Source organism: Panthera uncia (assembly GCF_023721935.1).
Source record: "Panthera uncia isolate 11264 chromosome C1 unlocalized genomic scaffold, Puncia_PCG_1.0 HiC_scaffold_3, whole genome shotgun sequence".
In the NCBI taxonomy this organism is placed as follows: Eukaryota; Metazoa; Chordata; class Mammalia; order Carnivora; family Felidae; genus Panthera; species Panthera uncia.
In genome coordinates, this window is record NW_026057584.1 from 58461557 (window position 1) to 58481795 (window position 20239).

Sequence of the window (20239 nt, forward strand, 5' to 3'; positions counted from 1 at the left end):
TCTCTCTCTCTCTCTCTCTCTCTCTCTCTCTCTCTCTCTCTCTCTCTCATTGCTTTTATCTGGGTGACTGTTTTCTTTAGTTAAGTCTCACTATTCATCCTGATTGCCTAGTACACTAGTACACTAGTATCCTAGTGTACTTTGGCAGTGTATTTAGAGTACAGCAATTCTCTTTTAGCTGGTTCCCTACTTCTGGTTAGTCTTTCTAAATGCTGCTTTCCATTTGTTACTAACACAAAAACCAGTGTTGGCTCCCTCTGATTATCAGTTGAGATCCAGACTTATATTCCTATTTGGACTTTCCTATCCTTCATACCAACCTGATGTGATAAACTTTTATCTTCTACTACTCCTCAGTATAATTTCTTACTGTACTCAGCTCTCAGGTAAGCCTTGTTTATTTCAGCCTGTTTTTTCTCTGATGCTTTTCCCTGTTACTTGTCATGCCTTTCTTCCTCTTCTTTACCAATATATTTTTCCCCTATATTTAAAGGCCTTGATGATTAATTCTTAATTGAACCTATACTTAAAGTTCTTGTTAGTGAATATTATTCTTTTTATTAGATAAGATTTGTTTTTCCAACCACATTGTCCACTCATTGAGACTAAGGTCCTATTATTTTTTTTTTTGTTGTTAATTCTCAAAAGACTTAGCCTATTGTTAGATATATAAGCAAGCTTTCTTTAAATGGGGAATTTCTATTTAGCAAAGCATATTGTGGTCTTATATATGTGTTGAGCGGGTGACAGTTTATATACTGGTTTATATACCAAGGAATTCCTTATCTCTGTATTGTGTAGTGGTAGAAGATAGAAAAAAACATAAGTCAAATAGGTTCATCTTGACCATATACTCTCTTATTCCCAAGAAAACACCAGACATGCAATTTGGAATATAAGGTTTCTGTGACAGGTGGTTTACATAAAGTACTGCTGTGAAGCCTATATACTTAGATACGTCATGTATTTTAAAACCTATTTCGACATCTAACTAGAATGCTTCTGAAAACTGAATATAGCCTAGATTTAAGTAGAAATATAGCAAAGCAGTTCACTGGAGTCTTGAATTTCTGAAGTATATTTTTATTTCTGAAATCCTTCCTAGTTAGATTTAGCATCCTAAACACTAGATTTATCTTTCTTATTCAAATCTTATCTTATGGAATAAGATATTAGACTTTGAATGAATGAGTAAATTGATCAAACTTTAATCCATTTATAATAATTGAAAATGGTGAACTCACTTCTGCCACATCACACCAGAAAATAAATATTCAGAATGTCCAGTGCCATATGAGTAGTCAAATACGTCTCACCAAGTAAAATATTTCTCTTTTGACTGGTTCTTAGTAAAGAAGGCACATAAATATTAAAAGTTACAACTTTAGTATAAGCATTGACATTTTGCATTTATTCACTTAGTGAACAGATTTTATGATAGAAATGATTTCTGTAATAACTAAAAAGAATTTTTGGCTCATCTTATTTGCTGTGACCTCAGAATATACTGGAGCCACTCAGGGAAGTTCTGGGCTGGAAATTCTGTAAATGAGTGTATAATAGAGGGATAAGAGAAGACAGCTAAGAAAGACATCAACATTTAGGTGGTAGTTTGAGCAAGTAAAGGAATAGCCTAAGAAGAAATGGCCAGAGAAACTAGAAGAAAATCAGGAGAATGTGGTTATAATGAATCTGCGAAAGGGATTATATCAGTGCTCTGAAGCTAGACGCTACTGACAGGCAACTCAAGATTTCTGAAGAATGGCTACTTGACCTAGCATCATGAAGACAAATCATTGGTGTCCTTTTTGAGATCAGCTTCTGAGAGCATGGTGGAAGCATACCAAACTGCAGTGGGTTAAGTTCTAAGGAGGGAGGAAAGAAGTAGGGCAGGTACAGACAGCTCTTTCCAAAAAATTTGACCTTGAACTAGAGGAAAGAAAGCAATAGTAGAATGGGGATTAATGTCCAAGGATGGCTGACATGATTGATTTACTGTAGAATCTTAAGGCTGCTTAAATGTTAATGGGAGAATATTAGTGAATAGAGATGCTACAAATACTGGAGAGAGAGAGGCATACTAGATTGAGGTCTCAGGAAATACAAGGATACAAGGAATAATCTGTGGAGCAAATTTCCTTGGGAGAGGGTAAGATTCATAGCAGAGACGGTAGAGAGATTGGCCATAAACAGAAGGTAATGTTTTCTGTTTCACTGCTGGAAAGAAGGAAAGATTGGGTACAACCAAAAAGGGGCCTTGGTTTTCCAAACATCACATGCATTTTCCCTAATGAAGTGAGCAAGATGAAGTCTTTGCTGCTGAGTAGCAAAAGAGAAGAAAAAAGTATTGGAAATGTGAGAGAAGTCAGGAAGATATGAGAAAGGTGCTTTGTTATGAAAGGAAATGATGCAGGATTGATGGGTAAAAAGTCTTTGTGATGGGATCCATAAGCCTAGCTTATGGGTAATTTTCTCCTGTAACAAATCATTTGATAAGAAGGCTTTACTATAGTTTATTATTTTCATTCATCTCTTTTATATGTTTAAAAATGTATAGTGTAAAATAATTTTTATGGTAATAGTGGCTTTCTCCTTGTGACTAGTCAGTGCAAAGCCAAAATTTCAAGTAAAATTTGTGCAAATTTCTCTTGAAGTTAAACCGATTTATTGTGCTTAAAAAATGACTTGCGCAAACAGTACATGTTCATTATAAAAACTTTAAAGCAAGACCAAACTGATGAAGAAGATTTGAAAATTGCTCAATAGCTCACTGCCCAGGCATTATTTTATTAGCATTTGGTCAGTGTTATTAAGAGAGAGAAACAATTTCATAAAAATATGATCACTAATGTATATGCTATTTTAAATAGAATGCTACATTTTATTTTATTGGGTTTGAAGGAAAGAAAAAACTGAAGTAATATAGAAGAAATGACTGAACTTCAGGTAATTTTTTCACAAAAGATATGTTTTCTTAAATGATTCTGCTAGATAGAGTTAAGAAATAGGATCACGAGAACACTGAGAGATTGGAGACATTATTTTTTAATTACATGTTTCATCTTTATATGTCCATCTGTTGATCCCTTATTGTGAAAGATGAGGAAATTAGCACACTTAACGTTTTTACCTCCCTTTCCTTATCTCTGAATTTTTGTTATTTATAACTTTTCATAGTTTATAATATATATGTTCTGTTTTGTTTGCATTATTTCTGTAGTTGTTCAGTCTTACTTATATGTTAGAATGTATTAATGCAGTCTGTTTGCCATTAATCTCTATTCCTGTCAAAATCTATCCTTGAAAAACAGGCTGGCTGGATTTAAAATTCTTGAGTCACTGTTTCTTTCCTTAGAACTTAGAAGACTTCTCTCCACTGTCTTTTGGCATAGAGCTGCGGCCTTGGAAAATTCTGAATGAAGCCTTATATGTGACTTGATTTTACAGATTTTGTTCTTGGTGATGTGTATTGTATGGTGTCAATGATTCCGTATCAGTTGGTTTACCAACTTGCAGCTGGTCAGTGTTTGTTTCAGTGTTTGTTTATGCCAGCTTACTTGGAATGTGAAACTTTGAATGTGGCCGTGATTTTTAAGTGGGCCACCTTCTTAACTGATAGGATGCCTTTCAAAGATTGTGAGAAAAATAATGGTGTTTGCCTTATGTAACTAGTCCATTTAGAGTATATTAGAGAGGAGTATATTAAAACCTGAATGAACTTAGAAATGCTAGGATTTAGTTCTTTTGTGCTCTAGAGTTATAATAAATAAGGGGACAGATCCTTGAGTTATAGTATTCCCATCACTGATATCTAGAAGAAATAGTGAAGAAGATACAGCCATTAAAGTATTTCTTAAAGAATCACTTTTTGCCAAAGATCAGTGGTCAGCTTTCTGTACTTACCTTTCTTTACCTCTAAGCAACATTTGCTATAGTTGAGTACTCTGCCCTTTTTGAAACATTTTCTTCCCCTCAGTCCCATAAGAGCATTTCCTTCCATTTTCTCTCACGTTGTCACCCCTTCTTAGTCTCTTTTGCCAAATCTTCCTTCCCATCAAACATTTGAGTGTTGGAGTGCTCTTTTCACATGACATCATCCAGATCCATAACTTTAAACATATCTGATAACTCCCAACTTTATATCTTAGTCATGACCTTCCATCCTACATCTAGTCCATCTCTCAAATATATTCCCAGTCCAAACATTTCTCCTCCATTTTATTTCAAGTTAACCACTCATCTGGTCATCTCTCATCTGTACCATTACCACCAACTCCTGATGAGTCTTTCTGCCATTCTTCTTGTCCTCTCCCTTAAAGTGTGTTCTTTTTAAAGTAGCCAAAGTGGCCTCTTACCGTAAATCATATGTTATTACCCTGTCTCCTCTTTATTTACTTAAAACTCTCCAATTAATGGCTTCCCATTACAGTTAGAATAAAATGCATGCTCACATCACTTATGAATGAATGTGAACTGCTTTACTTCTCCAACTTACCCTCTGTTTACCATCCTCTCCTGTGGTTCACCCACACTGACCTTTTATTTCTATTTCTGAAGCACTTCAAGCTTGTTCCCATTTTAAGGATTTTATACTTCCTTCTTAGATCCTTTGCGCTCAGATCTTCATATTATTGCCTCCTTCTGGCCATTCTGGCCTCGGGACTAGTGTCATCTCCTTAGACAGGCCTCCCTTACTATCCTAGCTAAAGTATGGCACAGCAGCGTGATCATTCCCCTCCCTGCACACACATGCTGTATCACATTAGCTTACTTTATACAGAACAGTACCAAAAAAGTCTTTTTTTTTTAGTTTATTTATTCTGAGTGTGGGGCGGGGTGGGGGGGGGTGGGTTGGGGGCAGAGAAAGATAATCCCAAGCAGACTCTGCACCATCAGAGCAGAGCCCCATGTGGGGCTCAAACTCACAAACTGTGAGATTATGACCTGAACTGAGATCCAAAGTCGGACGCCTAACCCGACTGCGCCACCAAGCACCACCCCCCCCCCCGCAAAGTTTTAAAAAATCAGATAAAATCCCATCACCAAAGAAATTTCTTGATTTGACAAAATTTTTTTTGATCTCACATTTTTTTACTAAATTAAACAGGAAACTTTGTCACTAATGTAAGTAGAAAATTAGTATCACCTGTAGATATTGAGATAATAAAAACAAATACAATGAAAACTGCATACTTACTAATTTTTTTAGCCTTTAGAAGCTCTGAGACTGAGGCCTGCTCTGTTGATAAAGAGATACATTTATAAATGTTAGATATTAAATACCAACAGCATCAAACTGATACTTTCTCTTTGATATAGTCAGAAGGACTGAAGAGAATTGAAATGGAAATAACTTTCTCATTTAACAGTTCGGTATGATATAGTATAGTCTTCAAGATGACTAAAGTCATCTTCTTTACCAGTACAGTGTTTCCCCCAAAGGGGAATTATAATAATTGTAATAATCATAATAATCAGTGTTTTAAAGTGAAGCTGAAATAAATAACTTTGGTATGGACTAGGGTAAAATGTTGTGAACTAATAAGAATTAGTGGGGGAAAATCTCACAAAACTTATTTTAACCTGTCCCAAGGTGAACTGAATGATATGAAACAGTATTACTCAAAACTAATGTTTGAGTATGTTACTATGCAATTTCTTCTAAATTACTGATTCCTTTTTTTTTAATTACTAATTCCTACATCATTTAAAAAATAGTATATGCCCCAGTTGCTGAAAGAGCTTATGTGTGGGGCTGTCTGCCAAGCACTTTACATATATTATCTGATTTAATTATACCCATTCTCTGAGAGGTAGAAACATCTTCATTTTAAAGATGTGAAAATGAGATCCTTAGAGGTTCAGTGATTTGTTTAAGAATTTATGACCAATAAGCTTGTCTGACTTCAGAACCCTTACTTTTAACCACTAAATTTTGTACTAAATCAGATAAGATGCGAAGGAATGCTATAAGTGTACAGTGAAGTCTATTCAACTTGGAGCATATGGCCACCAAATTTTCTGTAAGCTTATATTTTATAGCTGTTTTAGGCTTCATGTCATCACAAGGCTATTCAGTCTTAAAGGATAACTTTAATATTTCCTTCACTTAATTTTTATCTTAATTTTGGCAATATTTAGTATCAAAAATAAATTTAAGTTCTTGTACTATATTACCACTCACATACAAGTGAATATAATAATACTAACCTTCAGGCATAGGAACAGCAGTGCAATCCACAGTGTATAGGGCCTGTGATTTGAGTTTTTTTCCTGTAGTAGGGGAATGGATTAGTGATGATCCAGTCATAAGTCCTTTTCTAGCCTAATCCTTGGCAGACTCCAGGCAAAGTGCAACCTAGAGGTTAATTTGAAGGTTATAAGATAGACAAGTGCTATTTCCCTTTATTCTGGTTTTCTATTTGGATTAATTCAGATGATCAGAGAGCTTTATTTTCTTTGCTTTTAGAAGAATTACGACTCCTTAGTTTCTCTCTGTTATCTGCTCAGTTAAAATTGAGGAATGTAATCAAGAAATTGCCATTTGAAACCTGCTGATGCATTTACTATTGTTGAGGACATCGCTATAGTTACTTACTGGCTCGTACATAAAGATGACTATATAGGATATTTTTCACTTGGAGTGTCATAAAATGTAGTTCTTTTTATAACTGAACTGACCATGCTGCCTTTGTTGCTTTGCCAAGAAGCTTTTGTTTTTATTTTCCTGTTTTATTGTGCCATTTGTGTAAGATGCCTCAAATCCTGATAAGTAATACCGTGCTTCCAGGGAGACATTTTTCTTGCTTTTCGAATATTCATACAATTTACCTAAATCACTGTCTGTCTAGTGTGTTTACGAGTAAGATATAATATGCATTCTCCTTTCTTGCTAATTTTGTTCATATAATTTATATGGCACTATTTAATATATCATCAGTTTTATGCCAAGAATTTTTTATGCCAAGTATTTTAAATACTTAGATTTTAATTGTAACAATATACTTACATTTTTTTATTTATATTACTGAGTAGCTCCACATTAAGATACAAATGGCTCGATTATTTTTAATTCTAGAAAATTATATTTAAAAATTCTTTGTAACCTGTAATGAGAATATCTTGGTCTTTGGTATGGAAGAATGAGCTATGGTCACTGTTTTTCTTTCATTAAACTCAGTCAAACTGTCTCTCATGATCCCTGTGATATCTTTATCTAAAATAATCGATGTTTTATGTTTGAAAACATCTCAATTTGGGTATATAATCTAGTTGGTAATTTAAATTAAATTAATTTGTTTATAAATGTGTTTTTTGTTTTGTGGGTATATCACTGCTTTCTGTTTATAATATTTCTCAGTATTTGTTCATTTTTGTGATACTGTTCTTTATCTGGTAATTTGAGTAAATCCAGTTGAATTATGTTGCCACATTATGTCTTCAAAAGGGCATAAAGTCAGTACACATGCTTCAGTAATATCTGGTTGTTTTACCCTTATGTTTCCAGTTGGCAATTTGAAATTATGGCTTCAACTGCACTTTAAATATGTGATAATAGCATGTGTTTCTAATAAGGGCCAGCACCATTTTGTTCAGATAGTGTGAATGGTTGTCACTCATATATGACAAATGCACCTTCATCTGCTTCTTTGATAGCCCCCTAAAAACCATACCCTCAAATCAGGCCGATGAAATTAGCTGCTGTGTAAATTGTGTGTCTGAGTGGTTCATTATCTAATCACCGTCAGAACCACAGTGATAAAGTAGATTGAAGCAGGGAAGAGGTCTGCCAGATGATTTCACCCCCACCCCCCACCCCAAATCCGGTTTCCCTTGGAAACCCTAATAGTGCAGTTTAGAACTTCAGGCTCTCATGCCTGGAATTCAGTGTCTTTTAATGTACCAAACCTGAAAATAGCAGTAGTTCTGGAGCATAATTTTCTTTCTGTAAAGATTAATTTTATTTATTTCAATCAGTTTTTGAAATGTTGAGGCTCTTGAATTACTGTTTTTGTTGCTAGTGCCCTAAATATTACTAAATAGTACCAAAAAACCACTATGTCCTACTTGAAAGAATTCAGAATAATTTGAATAAATTGTTAACTTTCCAGGAATCTTTGATAATGGCCTTCTGTATTGTTTATTGGATTGCTTCTCTTTAATTCATTTTAGGTGCTTTTGAAGATGATGATATCACGCATGTTGAAGGAAGTGTAGATCCTATTCGAGATATAGAAATAATACACGAAGAGCTTCAGCTTAAAGATGAGGAAATGATTGGGCCCATTATAGATAAACTAGAAAAAGTGGCTGTGAGAGGAGGAGATAAAAAATTAAAACCTGAATATGTAAGTAAAAATTTACAGCTTATTTGATACTTGAGTTCATTTTTTAAATTATTTTTTTTTACAATAATGCATCTAATAAAATATCTAATATTGTTATGGAACTTTAGAATCCAAGGATAATTTCCATTAAAAAATCATGGAGAAACTTCATTTTCTTTTGGCAACAAAGCGTCATGATGACAGTCTGTTTAAGGTGTTCTTAGCAAGGCATGTTTAGCAGGAATATTGAGTATTTACATGGTTACAATGTGTATCCTCAAGTTGTAGTGTTAGAAAAGTGTGGTTTTATGATGAAAACCTTATGGATTTAGAGAAATGAATGAATATGAGTTTTGTGGATTTGAAGAAGTGATTTATATAAGGAATTGGTCTTCCATAGGGGTTGACTGAATGAATGTAGTATTAGATAATTTTAATCTTTTATGGAATGAAAACACATGTCATTGTCTTTAATATTCAAATGTATTTTTTATCACGTTGTAGTGAGAAATTATTAGTAATATAATTAGTGTTTCAAAATCAGTTTGGAAGCTTTTAGTTTATGGTCAAATTGTCTTTTACATTAGAAAAGTGATGGCCTTAATCATATATTTTCTTGGGGCACCTGGCTGGCTTGGTCAGTGGAGAGGATGACTGTTGATCTCAGGGTTGTAGGTTCAAGCCCCACATTGGGTATAGAAATTACTTTAAAATAAATAAAATCTTTTTAAAAATTACATATTTTCTCACTAGTATCTTCCCTAAACCGTACTTGCTTTTTATGCTTTTTGTCATAGGAAGGATTTTCTGTCTTTTTAATTTTTCATGTATTTTTAATACATGTGTTTATTTTTAATTTTCTCATGTCTGGAAACTGATTATCCTTTCCCTTTTTTAATTTATTTGCAGTAAGTTTGGAAAACTCAGTTGATTAGAGAGTTCTACACTCTTAAGGAGGAAATCAATTACAGAATTAGCCTCGACGCTTGAGCAGACTATTAGTAAATTATGGTCAATAGTGCTTGGACTTGGAACAAGGAGACCTGTGTTGGACCACTGATTTCCTTGGTAGTCTGGAACAAGCCCAATTCATTTTACTTCTCTTAACATCATGGCTATTTCAGTCATTTCTTAGTCAAATAGAACAGAGAAAGGAGGGAGATTTGTCTGAGGGAATTGTATAAGATTTAGGACAGAGAAGGGGATTGAAAGTACGGGTATGAAAAATACTCCTTTTTAAAAAGGGAAAAACATTGTGAGAAAGATGGTCAAAATTGAAAACCATTCATTTGCACCAAACAGCATGGTTACTGATAAAAATAAATCCTTAAGCAGTCATTCCTTAGTTTATTGAAAGTTACTGACATCCCTATGTCTTTCAGAAACATCAACTATCTTAAAAATAAATTTATCAATGTTGCTTTTTAGATGGGAGAAAGGGGCATCAGGTTCTTCTTAAGTCCTTGAGCTACCATTTCCTGGCCTTTCCTCTCAAAAGAAAACTAGAATGTTGAGTGTTATTTTTAATTCCCTGTAACAGTATTTAATTCTTATTTCTAAGGATATTCCTAAAATTTCTGTATCAGATTTGAAAGCATCACTTGGACTTGTGTTTACAGAAGAATCTGAACACCTTCTCCCCATTCAGCTCTTCTGGATAGATGGAATGCGTTATGTAATTTTCTTGTTTCCCAAAACTGTGATCATTCCATCGGTTTCTTTCCTCATATTAGACTCAGCTGCTTCAGAATGAATTACAGTTCAGTATTTCTTAACCTTTTTTTTTCAATTTCACTGTCCCAAAGGAAAAAAGTTAATTAAAATTTAATTTAAATTAATTAATTTAATTTCTTACTAATGAGAAATTAGATACTAATGAGTAAGGATTTGTTGGATAGGGTTGAACTTTGGAGGGCCACAAGCCATTTAAATAACTAAGGTTTTTTTCCCCCATAAGAATTAATTTTTGCCCCTCTAGGAGTAATATCACCCTCACTGAGAATGTATGCCATAGATTTTTGTTGCAAACCCAGTACTGGTAAATACGGTAAAACACATGGCTTTTAGAAATTTTTTTTAGTTGTTAGCAGAAACAGGATTTGGGTTGGATCTGTAACTTAATTTGGCGAGAATTAAGATCTCTTACAGCATTGAATCATTTAGTGCAGGGAGATCTTCTTTTTCTTTTTATTGAGCCAGGCATTTTTGGACACTTTTTATATATGTCATCTTATTTAAACCCCACAACATGTGAGACATAAATTATCTCCATGTTAAAACTGAGGAAGCCTAAATTTCAAGAGATTTTATGAATTGCTCAAGATTTCATGCTTAGTAAATTGTAGAACAAGTTTTTCAGCAAGATCAGTCTGACTTCAGGGCCAATTTGTCTTTTTTTTTTTTTTTTTTTTTAAGTAAGCTCTAGGCCCAACATGGGGCTTGAACTTATATCAAGTCACATGCTCTACTGACTGAGTCAGCCAGGTACCCCTGTCTTTTTTTTTTTTTTTTTAACATTTTTTAAAATTGTGAAATGTATTCCAAAAAGATGCATATGTATTTAAGAAATAGTTGTAAAATAAAGGCTAGTAAAACCTACTTTCATGTCAAGAAATAGATCATTATTAGCATCCAAAAATATCTGCATCACTTACCAGTCTTAACCCTCTTCATCTTCCCACAGCTAACCACAATTCTGAAATTTATAATAATATCCTTGCTTTTTTATACCAGTGTATGTGCCACCTAAAACAATATGAATTAGTTTTTCCTGATTTAAAACTTGATGTAGTGTCATTTTATATGTATTTATATGAGCATTTTTCACTCAACATTATTTTGTGCACCCATTCATGTAGCATTTATCTTTAATTCATTTGTTTTCCTTACTGTAAAATATTTTACTGAAAAAATGTATCATAATTTAAAAATCCATTTTACTGTCACTGGGCATTTGAACCCCCCCCCCCCCCCCCCCCCGCCAAGTTTTTGATAATTATGAACAATGCAGCTCTTTTACATCCCGGTGCTTATAAGGGTAGTGTAAGGCATTCATTCATCTAGAAGTAGGAGTGTATATGTATCTTCAGCTTTACTAGATAACACTGCTTCCTAGTGTATGAGAGTTTATCTTCTTGCCAACACTTGGTATTGTCAGATTTTGTTTCATTTTGCAAACTGTGGTATGATGGCATTTGGTTAGGGCTCTGATTTGTAGTTCTCTATTTAAGATTGGAGACCTTTCTTTTTTTTTTTAATATTTGTTGACTCTTAGATTTCCTCTTTGTTCCTCTTAGATTTCCACTTTTTAAGTGCTAGTTCTAATTTTGCCCATTTTCTGTTGGATCACTGTCTTGTTCTCATTACTTTGTTAAAGTTACTTATATATTCTGGATGCTGATCATTTGTTTTAAATGGATTGCAAATATCTTCTCCGACTCTGAGATAATGGTATCTTTTGAGGAACAGGATTCAGTGTTAAGTACAGTGCCTTTTGTGTCTTTTTTAAATCTTTCCTACTCTAAGGTTATCAAGATGATCTTGTACCTTCTAAAAGCCTTATTATTTTACCATCTGCAGTTAGGTCTTTAGCCTACCTGGAATTTTTTGTGTGTGTGAATAGTAGAAGGCAGGCATCAATTTGACTTTTCTCCCCACATATGGAAAACCTGTTACTCCAGCACCATTTTTTTTTTAAAGACTGTGTTTCCCTACTCCAATGAAGTGTCTCCTCTGTCATAAATCAAAGAGCTGTGGCATCTTAACCCTTTCCTGAGGATTGGCAGATGACCCCCAGGTAAAAGTGGCCAAAAGCGACAGTGGGATCCCAACCCTCTTGAGTGGTGAAGGTGAGAAGGCTAAGATAAAATGAGGGGTTGATACACAGAATCTGGTCTTCTGTGTGTTCCCCAAATCATTTCTGTACTTTCCTTGTCCCCTGCGGTCCCAGTCTTCAGTCTAGATCAAGGACAATTAAAGTGTGGTCCTCAGACTAGCAATATCACCATCACCTGGGAGCTTGTTAGAAATGGAAACTAAAGCTACAGATTTTCTAAATCCGAATCTCTGGGAATATGTTTTAACAAGCTCTCCTAGTGGTTGTAGAAATTGTCTGTTAGGGGCATGTGGGTGACACAGTCAGTTAAGCATCCGGCTTCAGCTCGGGTCATGATCTCACTGTTCGTGAGTTCGAGCCCCACGTCGGACTCTGCACTGGTGGTGCGGAGACTGCTTGGGATTCTCTCTCTCCCTCTCTCTCTCTGCCCCTGCCCCACTTGCTCTCTCCTTCAAAATAAATAAATAAACTTAAAAGAAAGCATCTTGGGGTGCCTGGGTGGCTCAGTCGGCTAAGCATCCGACTCTTGGTTTTGGCTCAGGTCATGATCTCATGGTTTCATGACTTCAAGCCCCACATCAGGCTCTGCGCTAGAAGTGCAGAGCCTGCTTAGCATTCTCTCTCTCCCTGTATCTCTGCCCCTCCCCTACTCATGCTGTCTTTCTAAAAAATAAATAAATAAACTTAAAAAAAAATTCTCTCTCCCTCTTCCTTTCTCATGCTCTCTAAAAAGAAAGAAAGAAAGAAAGAAAGAAAGAAAGAAAGAAAGAAAGATGTCTTGTTTTTCTATTGAAAGGATGAGGGAGCTGGGGTGATTATCAACTGATTTCCATTAGTCATTGGCTATGAGTTGCTCCTAGGAGTGTTAAGTCCCTGGCACCTGATGTCTGTGTGGTCTGAGCACAGTGCCTAGGCAACGTTACAGATGCTTACAGTATAAGAAGCCATCAGCATTTACTTGACCTGTGAGAGCAAACGGGTTATGGACAGGAAACAACAGTCTCTGCTATACATCCCTTCACCCAATGTGCATTTAGATTTTTTGTCCTAATCATTCTGTTTAATTTGGAATGTTTTTTAGGATCACAAATTTAATTTGGTGGTATTTTATATTTTTCCTTGCTTCTGATTTATCTCTAGTTTTCACAAGAGAGTACCTATGTGATTATGTTAACTGGTTCTTAAAGGAGAGTTCTTAAAAATTTTTTCCTTATATTCTCTAACAAATGGTCTAAAGGTATAAAATGTTATTGGTGGGACTTTAACTGGACATAGACCCTAGGCTATAAGAGAGATAACTACTTGAAAGTTATAAGAAAATTAGATAGATCATTTTGTTTACTAGGTATATGATTATTCCTTAATATTCATTCTGTGGTGTCTGTTTTCTAGGTAATCTTCCAAAAATGCAACATTTCAAGCCTCTCTTCTTATGAAATTTCTATTTTCTTGATTGGGTATCATTAGTATTTTTATGTAAATAAACTTATATACACTCTAGCATAAAACATGAGCCAACTTTTTAATGCTAAAACAGAATCTCTCCTAAGTGTAAAGTTGATATATTCTGACATAAAAACACCTTGTATAGTGTATCTTGCTGTCTGTGGTAAAAGTGAGGCACTAATGAAGGCAAGTATGTGATAAACATTTCCTGTTGGTATTAAATTGCCAAGTGTATTAGTTTCCTAGGGCTGCCATAACAAATACTATAAACTGGATTCAAATGATAGAAATGTATTCTTTCACAGTCTGGAGACTAGCAGTCTAACATCAAGGTGTTGGCAGGGCCATGCATCCTCTGAGCCCTCTAGAAGAGAATCCTTTCTTGGCTTTTCAGTTTGTGGTAGCCCCAGCCATTCCCTGGTTTGTGGCTATATAGCTCCAGTCTCTGCTTCCATCTTCACATAAGCCATCTTCCCTCTGCGTTTCCATCCAGATTTTCCTCTTTTTTTTTTTTTTTAATGTTTATTTATTTTTGAGAGAGTGCAAGCAGGGGAGGGGCAAGGAGAGGGGGACAGAGGATCCAAAGCAGGCTCTGCACTGACAGTAGCAAGCTGGATGTGGGACTCAGATTCACGGACCTGAGTTTAAGTCACATGCTCAACTGACTCAGCCACCCAGGTGCCCCCAAATTTCCCTCTTCTTATAAGAAAACCAGCCATAATTGGGCTGAGGACCCACTCTGTTCCAATATGGCCTCATCCTAATTCTCAAATAACATCACACGGAGTACCATGGGTTAGGATTTCAGCGTACCTTTTTGGGACGGTTTATGATTTAACATTAACACCAGGGCATCAAGATCAAGGCTGATTTTTAAATCTATTCTAAGTGTGTGTACATTTCATTTGGAAAGACAAATTTTGGAAAATGTAAGTAGAAGCTTTTAAGGAAGGATTTATTTTGTATTGATGAATTATTTGGAAATTATCACATTAAAAAATATTCATAGAACCAGCAATTAATTAGACAACCAAAGAAAACAACCAGAAATTGTAATTGAGTCTTTTTTTTTCTGTCAGTATCTCTGAGTTAAATAATTAATGTCCCCCAAAACATATAGCTATGAGCAGATTTCTTCTCATTATTCTTAGGGCACTTTTTAAAGTTGATTTTTACATAACTTAAAATTATTAACATTGTTTGCATATGTAATAGGTATATTTTTGACTAAAACAAAAAAATTCAAAAGGGTATAATCCTCCCATTTCTGTCTTCTCATTTACACTTTTCTCCTCTTGAAAGTTTATGTACCCTTCCAGAACTATTCTTATATGACTTAGATTGTTTTCTAAAAGAATAAAATGCTGCAAGTACAGGGTGAGGCGGAACTGCATTCATTTATCTTTCTCCCTATATTCTCTCTGTTTTCATAGTCTCTACCTCAGTTAATGACATCAGATTGTTTGAAGTGAAAACCAATATCTTTGACTCCTCTTTCTTCTCTACCATTACATCCCATTCTGTTGATTTTATCTCCCGAATATTCCCTATATCTTTTCCTTCCTTCCTTCTTATTTTCATGACTTATTTAGTTTTGGGCATCATTATGCTTCATTTATTTTTGGAGCTTACCTGACTTCTTTGCCCTCTTGTCCCTTGTTTTCCGCAAACATAAAGTGCAGATCTGTTATTCCCTTGATTAAAATACCTCACCATCTTCCTATAAAGGTACTGCCAACATAAAGTCCATGTCTCACAGATTTCTTTGCGATTCAGCCTTTCCTGACTTAAATTTTCTCAACTTGCCTGATAGTGAACTAAACATTTTGGTTTCACATGAGCTCGTTTACTAGAACTCTCCTCCTTTTGTTGCCTCTCCATCCCTGTTTCTTAGTCATCCTTTCAGACACGGCCTAAAGAGAAGTGTCCTACTTTTTATAAAAATGTTTTGATTGTGATGCACTGTATATAACATAAAATTTACCATTTTAACCATTTTAAGCGTACAATTTAGTGGCATTAAGTTCATTCACAGTGTTATATGCCTGTTACCACTGTCTGTTTTCAGAATTCTTTCACCATCCAAAACCGAAACTCTGTGTCCTTTAAATAATAACTTCCCATCTTTTCCTCCCCCTCCCAGCCCCTGCAAACCTCTCCTCTACTTTATTTCTCTATGAATTTGCCTGTTCTAGGTTCCTCATATAAGTAGATTTACAATTTTTGTCCTTTTGTGCCTGGCTTATTTCATTCAGCATAGTGTCTTCAAGGTTCATCCATGTTATAGGATGGGTCAGAATTTCATTGCTTTTGAAGGCTGAATAGTATTATATGTATGTACCACATTCTGTGGACATTTGGATTGTTTCTACATTTTGGCTATTGTGAATAATACTGCTATGAACATTATTGTACAAGTATATTGTGGTTGTAACTGAAGAAATCTCCATTGAAAATAGTCCAGAAGGAGATATTAAGTGATAATAGTGGATTAGAGAGAGTTATGAATGCTTCCCCCTAAAATATTTTTCTATTTTAATTTTATTGTTTTTATAAAATAAATGTATGGAAATGAACCCAGAGTTAAAAAAAAAAGTATTTATTAAATATAGCAGCCCATTTACAAATGCACAAACCAGGAATGTGATTAGAAATTATTGTAGTTCAGGGATGCCTGGGTGGCTCAGTCAGTTAAGCTTCTGACTTCGGCTCAGGTCATGATCTCATGGTTCATGGGTTTGAGCCCCGCATCGGGCTCTCTGCTATCAGCGTGGAGCCTGCTTTGCATCCTCTGTCTCCCTTTCTCTCTGCCCCTTCCCCGCACACATGCATGCACGCTCTCTCTCAAAAATAAAACATTAAAAAAAAATTATTGTAGTACATTATTTGAGTCTACATAATACACATACCCCAAAACTAGGAAAGAGGTTATAAAATTCTCAAAATTAGAATGACAAGTTGCTTAAATTAATGTGGCAATACCATCCTGAGAGTCAGACTATGGGAGATAGGACTACTTGATGGGTTTAGGAGAAGTGATTATCATAGTAAGTATTCTAAGCATAAAGGAGGTATTTTTTGACAATGATGCTTTCATCAATGGGAAGGATTGAGGCAAAGTGTCTCCTTTTTCTTGAACTGAGATGGGAAGAATGAGAATATAAATGTAATTGACCAGGATTAATTTAATGATTATCTTAATAGTGTAAGATATTTTACTTTCTCAGTTTATAGTCCTTATTTTAAGCAAATCATTGTTTTTCTTTTAAGGTTTTAGGAAAAATTTTTTGACTTATTTGGTAGTATGTGAACATACAGGTAAAATATACTAAAGATGAAAATCTTCTGAGTGATTAAAAAAATTTTTTTTCATGTTTTTATTCATTTTTGAGAGAGAGAGAGGAACAGGGGGAGGAGCGGGGGGGTGGGGGGGGGGGACAAGGGATCTAAAGTGGGCTCTGTACTGACAACAGCGAGCCCGAAGCAGGGCTTGAACTCACAGACCATGAGATCATGACTGGCGTAGAATGCCCATGAGCTGAAGTAGGATGTTCAACTGAGTCACGCAGGTGTATGTTTATTTTTATTTATTTTTGAGAGAGAGAGAGAGGGAGTGGGAGCAGGGTAGGGGCAGAGAGAGAATCCCAGGCAGGCTCCATGCTGTCAGCACAGAGCCCTGACACAGGGCTCAGATTCATGAACCCTGGGATCATGACCTGAACAGAAATGAAGAATTGGCCGCTTAACCAACTGAGACACCTGGATGCCCCAGAGGGAGAGAGAATCTTACACAGGTTCCACTCAGTGTGGAGTCCAGTGCGGGGCTCAATCCCACAAACTGAGATTATGACTTGAGACAAAATTGAGAGTTGGATGCTTAACCAACTGAGCTACCCAGGAACCCCTGAGTGATTTAGTCTCGGAAGTTTTATTGTATTTTTTAATATTTAGTCATAAGGACCAGGCATTCAACTTAGGCTATTTCAAGAAATGGATTTTTATTTTTAAAATACAAGACAATAAAGGAAATGGAAATCCAAAAATGTTGAGATCAGGAAATGTGGTATATAGCCAGACCTGTTGGAGTAGAATTGTAAATCAGCCCAGGGCATCACCCAGGAATCTGAAAGTATGTGCACCTTCTCTGTGTGGTGCTCTGCCATTCACGTAACTCAGATGGCCTTCATTTCTGCTTCACTAGAATTCTACTTTTTTTCTGCTGCCACTACAGTTCATCTGCTGTTTTGTATATTGCTTTTATTCCTCATTTCTGCTTCTTCGTAATTTCTACTTCTTTAAAAAAAATTTTTTTTAATGTTTATTTTTGAGAGACAGAGAGAGAGAGAGAGAGAGAGACTGAGAGACAGAGTGTGAGCAGGGGAGGGGCAGAGAGAAAGGGAGACACAGAATCGGAAGCAGGCTCCAGGCTCTGAGCTGTCAGCACAGAGCCCCATGCGGAGGTTGAACTCACGAACCATGAGATCATGACCTGAGCGGAAGTCAGATGCCTAACTGACTGAGCCACCCAGGCACCCCAATTTCTGCTTACTTCTAATTAGCCTGTTTATCACATCATGTAATTTACTCTGTTTTATGTTGGCTCAGTGTGTCCTTTCAGCTTAAGTCTCCAGTTCTCTTATCTCAGTATTTCCTGAGAGCAAGCATCTAATTGCCTCAGTTTATTCCCATTTTGGCAGTCGTTTTTGCACGAGGCCCCTTCATAGGTCAAAGACCCACCAGTTCAGGCCAGGAGACTGTTTTTGAGTAAGAACCGTTTCCTCAGCAGAACCTGTGGCCTGAGAGTAAACCCATGTTGATTAGTGTGTTTGGGATACTATGTAAAATGGTAGGAGACTTGGCACATTATAGGTCCTCAGTGCTCACTGTTATGCATTTGAGGATAGCAGTTAGGAAGTGCAAAGCTGTTTTAAGACTTCCAGGGTAACGCAAAAGAATATGTTGTAGTTGGGCAAGGAGGATTAGACTCATTGAGGCCAGACTACTTTAGAATCATCAATTTTATGTATACCTAATACATTTAGGGAATGAATTCCTAAATGAACTGATGTTACGGTAACTATGCTATAGACATACTTTCCTGTCCACTTTCTCCTTGCCTGCAGCCAACAAAACATAGATGGAGAAAATTTTAAGTAGGACGTGTTAGTATCCCCATTAACTCATTATTAGCAGCCTCAAATGAGCCCTACCTATATCTAGCCTTATTATTTGCTTTCCTGCTCTCTGCTTCAACTGCTTCCCTTTTCTCCTCAAACGTCTTATTTATGCCCACTTTGTGTTTCACCCATCCCTACCCTCAGTAGATGACCCTGCCTCCTACTTCAGAGATCAAAATAAAAACTACCAGACAGAAATTCACTCAGGTTCCCACAAGCCAAATCTAAAAAGCCTGCTTATTCAGTCCTCTTATCAGTGGGTGGTTATTCCAGTTCTTTGAATCTTATCATGTCCCAACTTTTCAGAAACCTTACACTATTAGTCATCCTTTCTTTATTCCCCTCTTCATTGCCTTTAAATTATTTTATATTATTTTTTTTTTTAAGTAGGCTTCACACCCAGCATGGAACCTGAACATGGGGCTTGAACTCAAGGACCGTGAGATCAAGACCTAAGCTGAGATCAAGAGTCAGCCACTTAATGGATTGAGCCACCCAGGCACCCCTAAATTACTTTATTGAGATAAATTCACATATCATGAAGTTTACCCTTACTATTCAGGTGGTATTTAGTGTATTCACAAAGTTGTGTTTTGATCACCAGTAATCCCTTCTTTCTTGTATATACAACTTATCCCTCTCAAGCTAGATTGTTTTCTATATAAAGATGCCCTTTTTAATCTCAAGGGGGGAAAAAAATTTCTTCCTTAGTACCAAACTCCTCATCCTTCATTTACCATATTTTCACTACTCTCCTTTTTTTTTTTTTTTTAAAGTTTATTTATTTATTTTGTGAGGTACAGAGATAGCAGGAGTAGGGGAGGGCCAGAGAGAGAGAATCCCAAGCAGGTTCCGCTGTTAGCGCAGAGCCCGGTACGGGTCTTGAACTCATGAAACCGTAAGATCATGACCTGAGCTGAAACCAAGAGTTGGTTGCTTTACCGACTGAGCCACCCAGGTGCCCCTCATGACTCTCCTTCTTAAAAACTTCTTGAAAGAGTTTGTTTTTTCTACCTCATGATAACTCAGTCTGATCTATCTGGATTATCTGCTCATCAGACTCAAACAGCTTTCACCAGGGTCATTGGTGACTTTTGTAGTTTTAAATCCAGTGGACGTTTTCAGTCATTGTGATTTGTCAGTAGCAGTGGACACTATTGGGTACACTTAAACTACTCCATTGGATTCCATGACCGCATTCTCCTGCTTTCCCTCCTTCTCTAGCAACTTGTTTCTTTTGCAGGCTCATCCTCTTATATCTTTGCTACTAAATACTGACATTACTTAAAATTGAATCTAAGGCTCTCCTCTCTCAATTTTCTTCTTATGTGATATCATCCATATCCTTTGCTACAATTACTATTTAAGTACAGATGACTTCCAGATTTCTGTCTATAGCCCTTATCTTCCTCTGAGCTCCAGACTAGTGTATTTAATTCCTGACTTAACATCTT

The 20239-nt window shown here is 36.0% G+C and overlaps 1 protein-coding gene across 1 annotated transcript in view; it reads left to right on the forward strand.

Moving 5' to 3' along the window:
• Window positions 1-20239, forward strand: part of OLA1 (Obg like ATPase 1) — a 171910-nt gene that overhangs the window by 95863 nt on the left and 55808 nt on the right. Inside the window, exon 5 of the mRNA XM_049616018.1 lies at window positions 8173-8348. Within this exon, the coding sequence (XP_049471975.1) occupies window positions 8173-8348 (176 nt within the window). The remainder of the gene's footprint in view (window positions 1-8172; window positions 8349-20239) is intronic.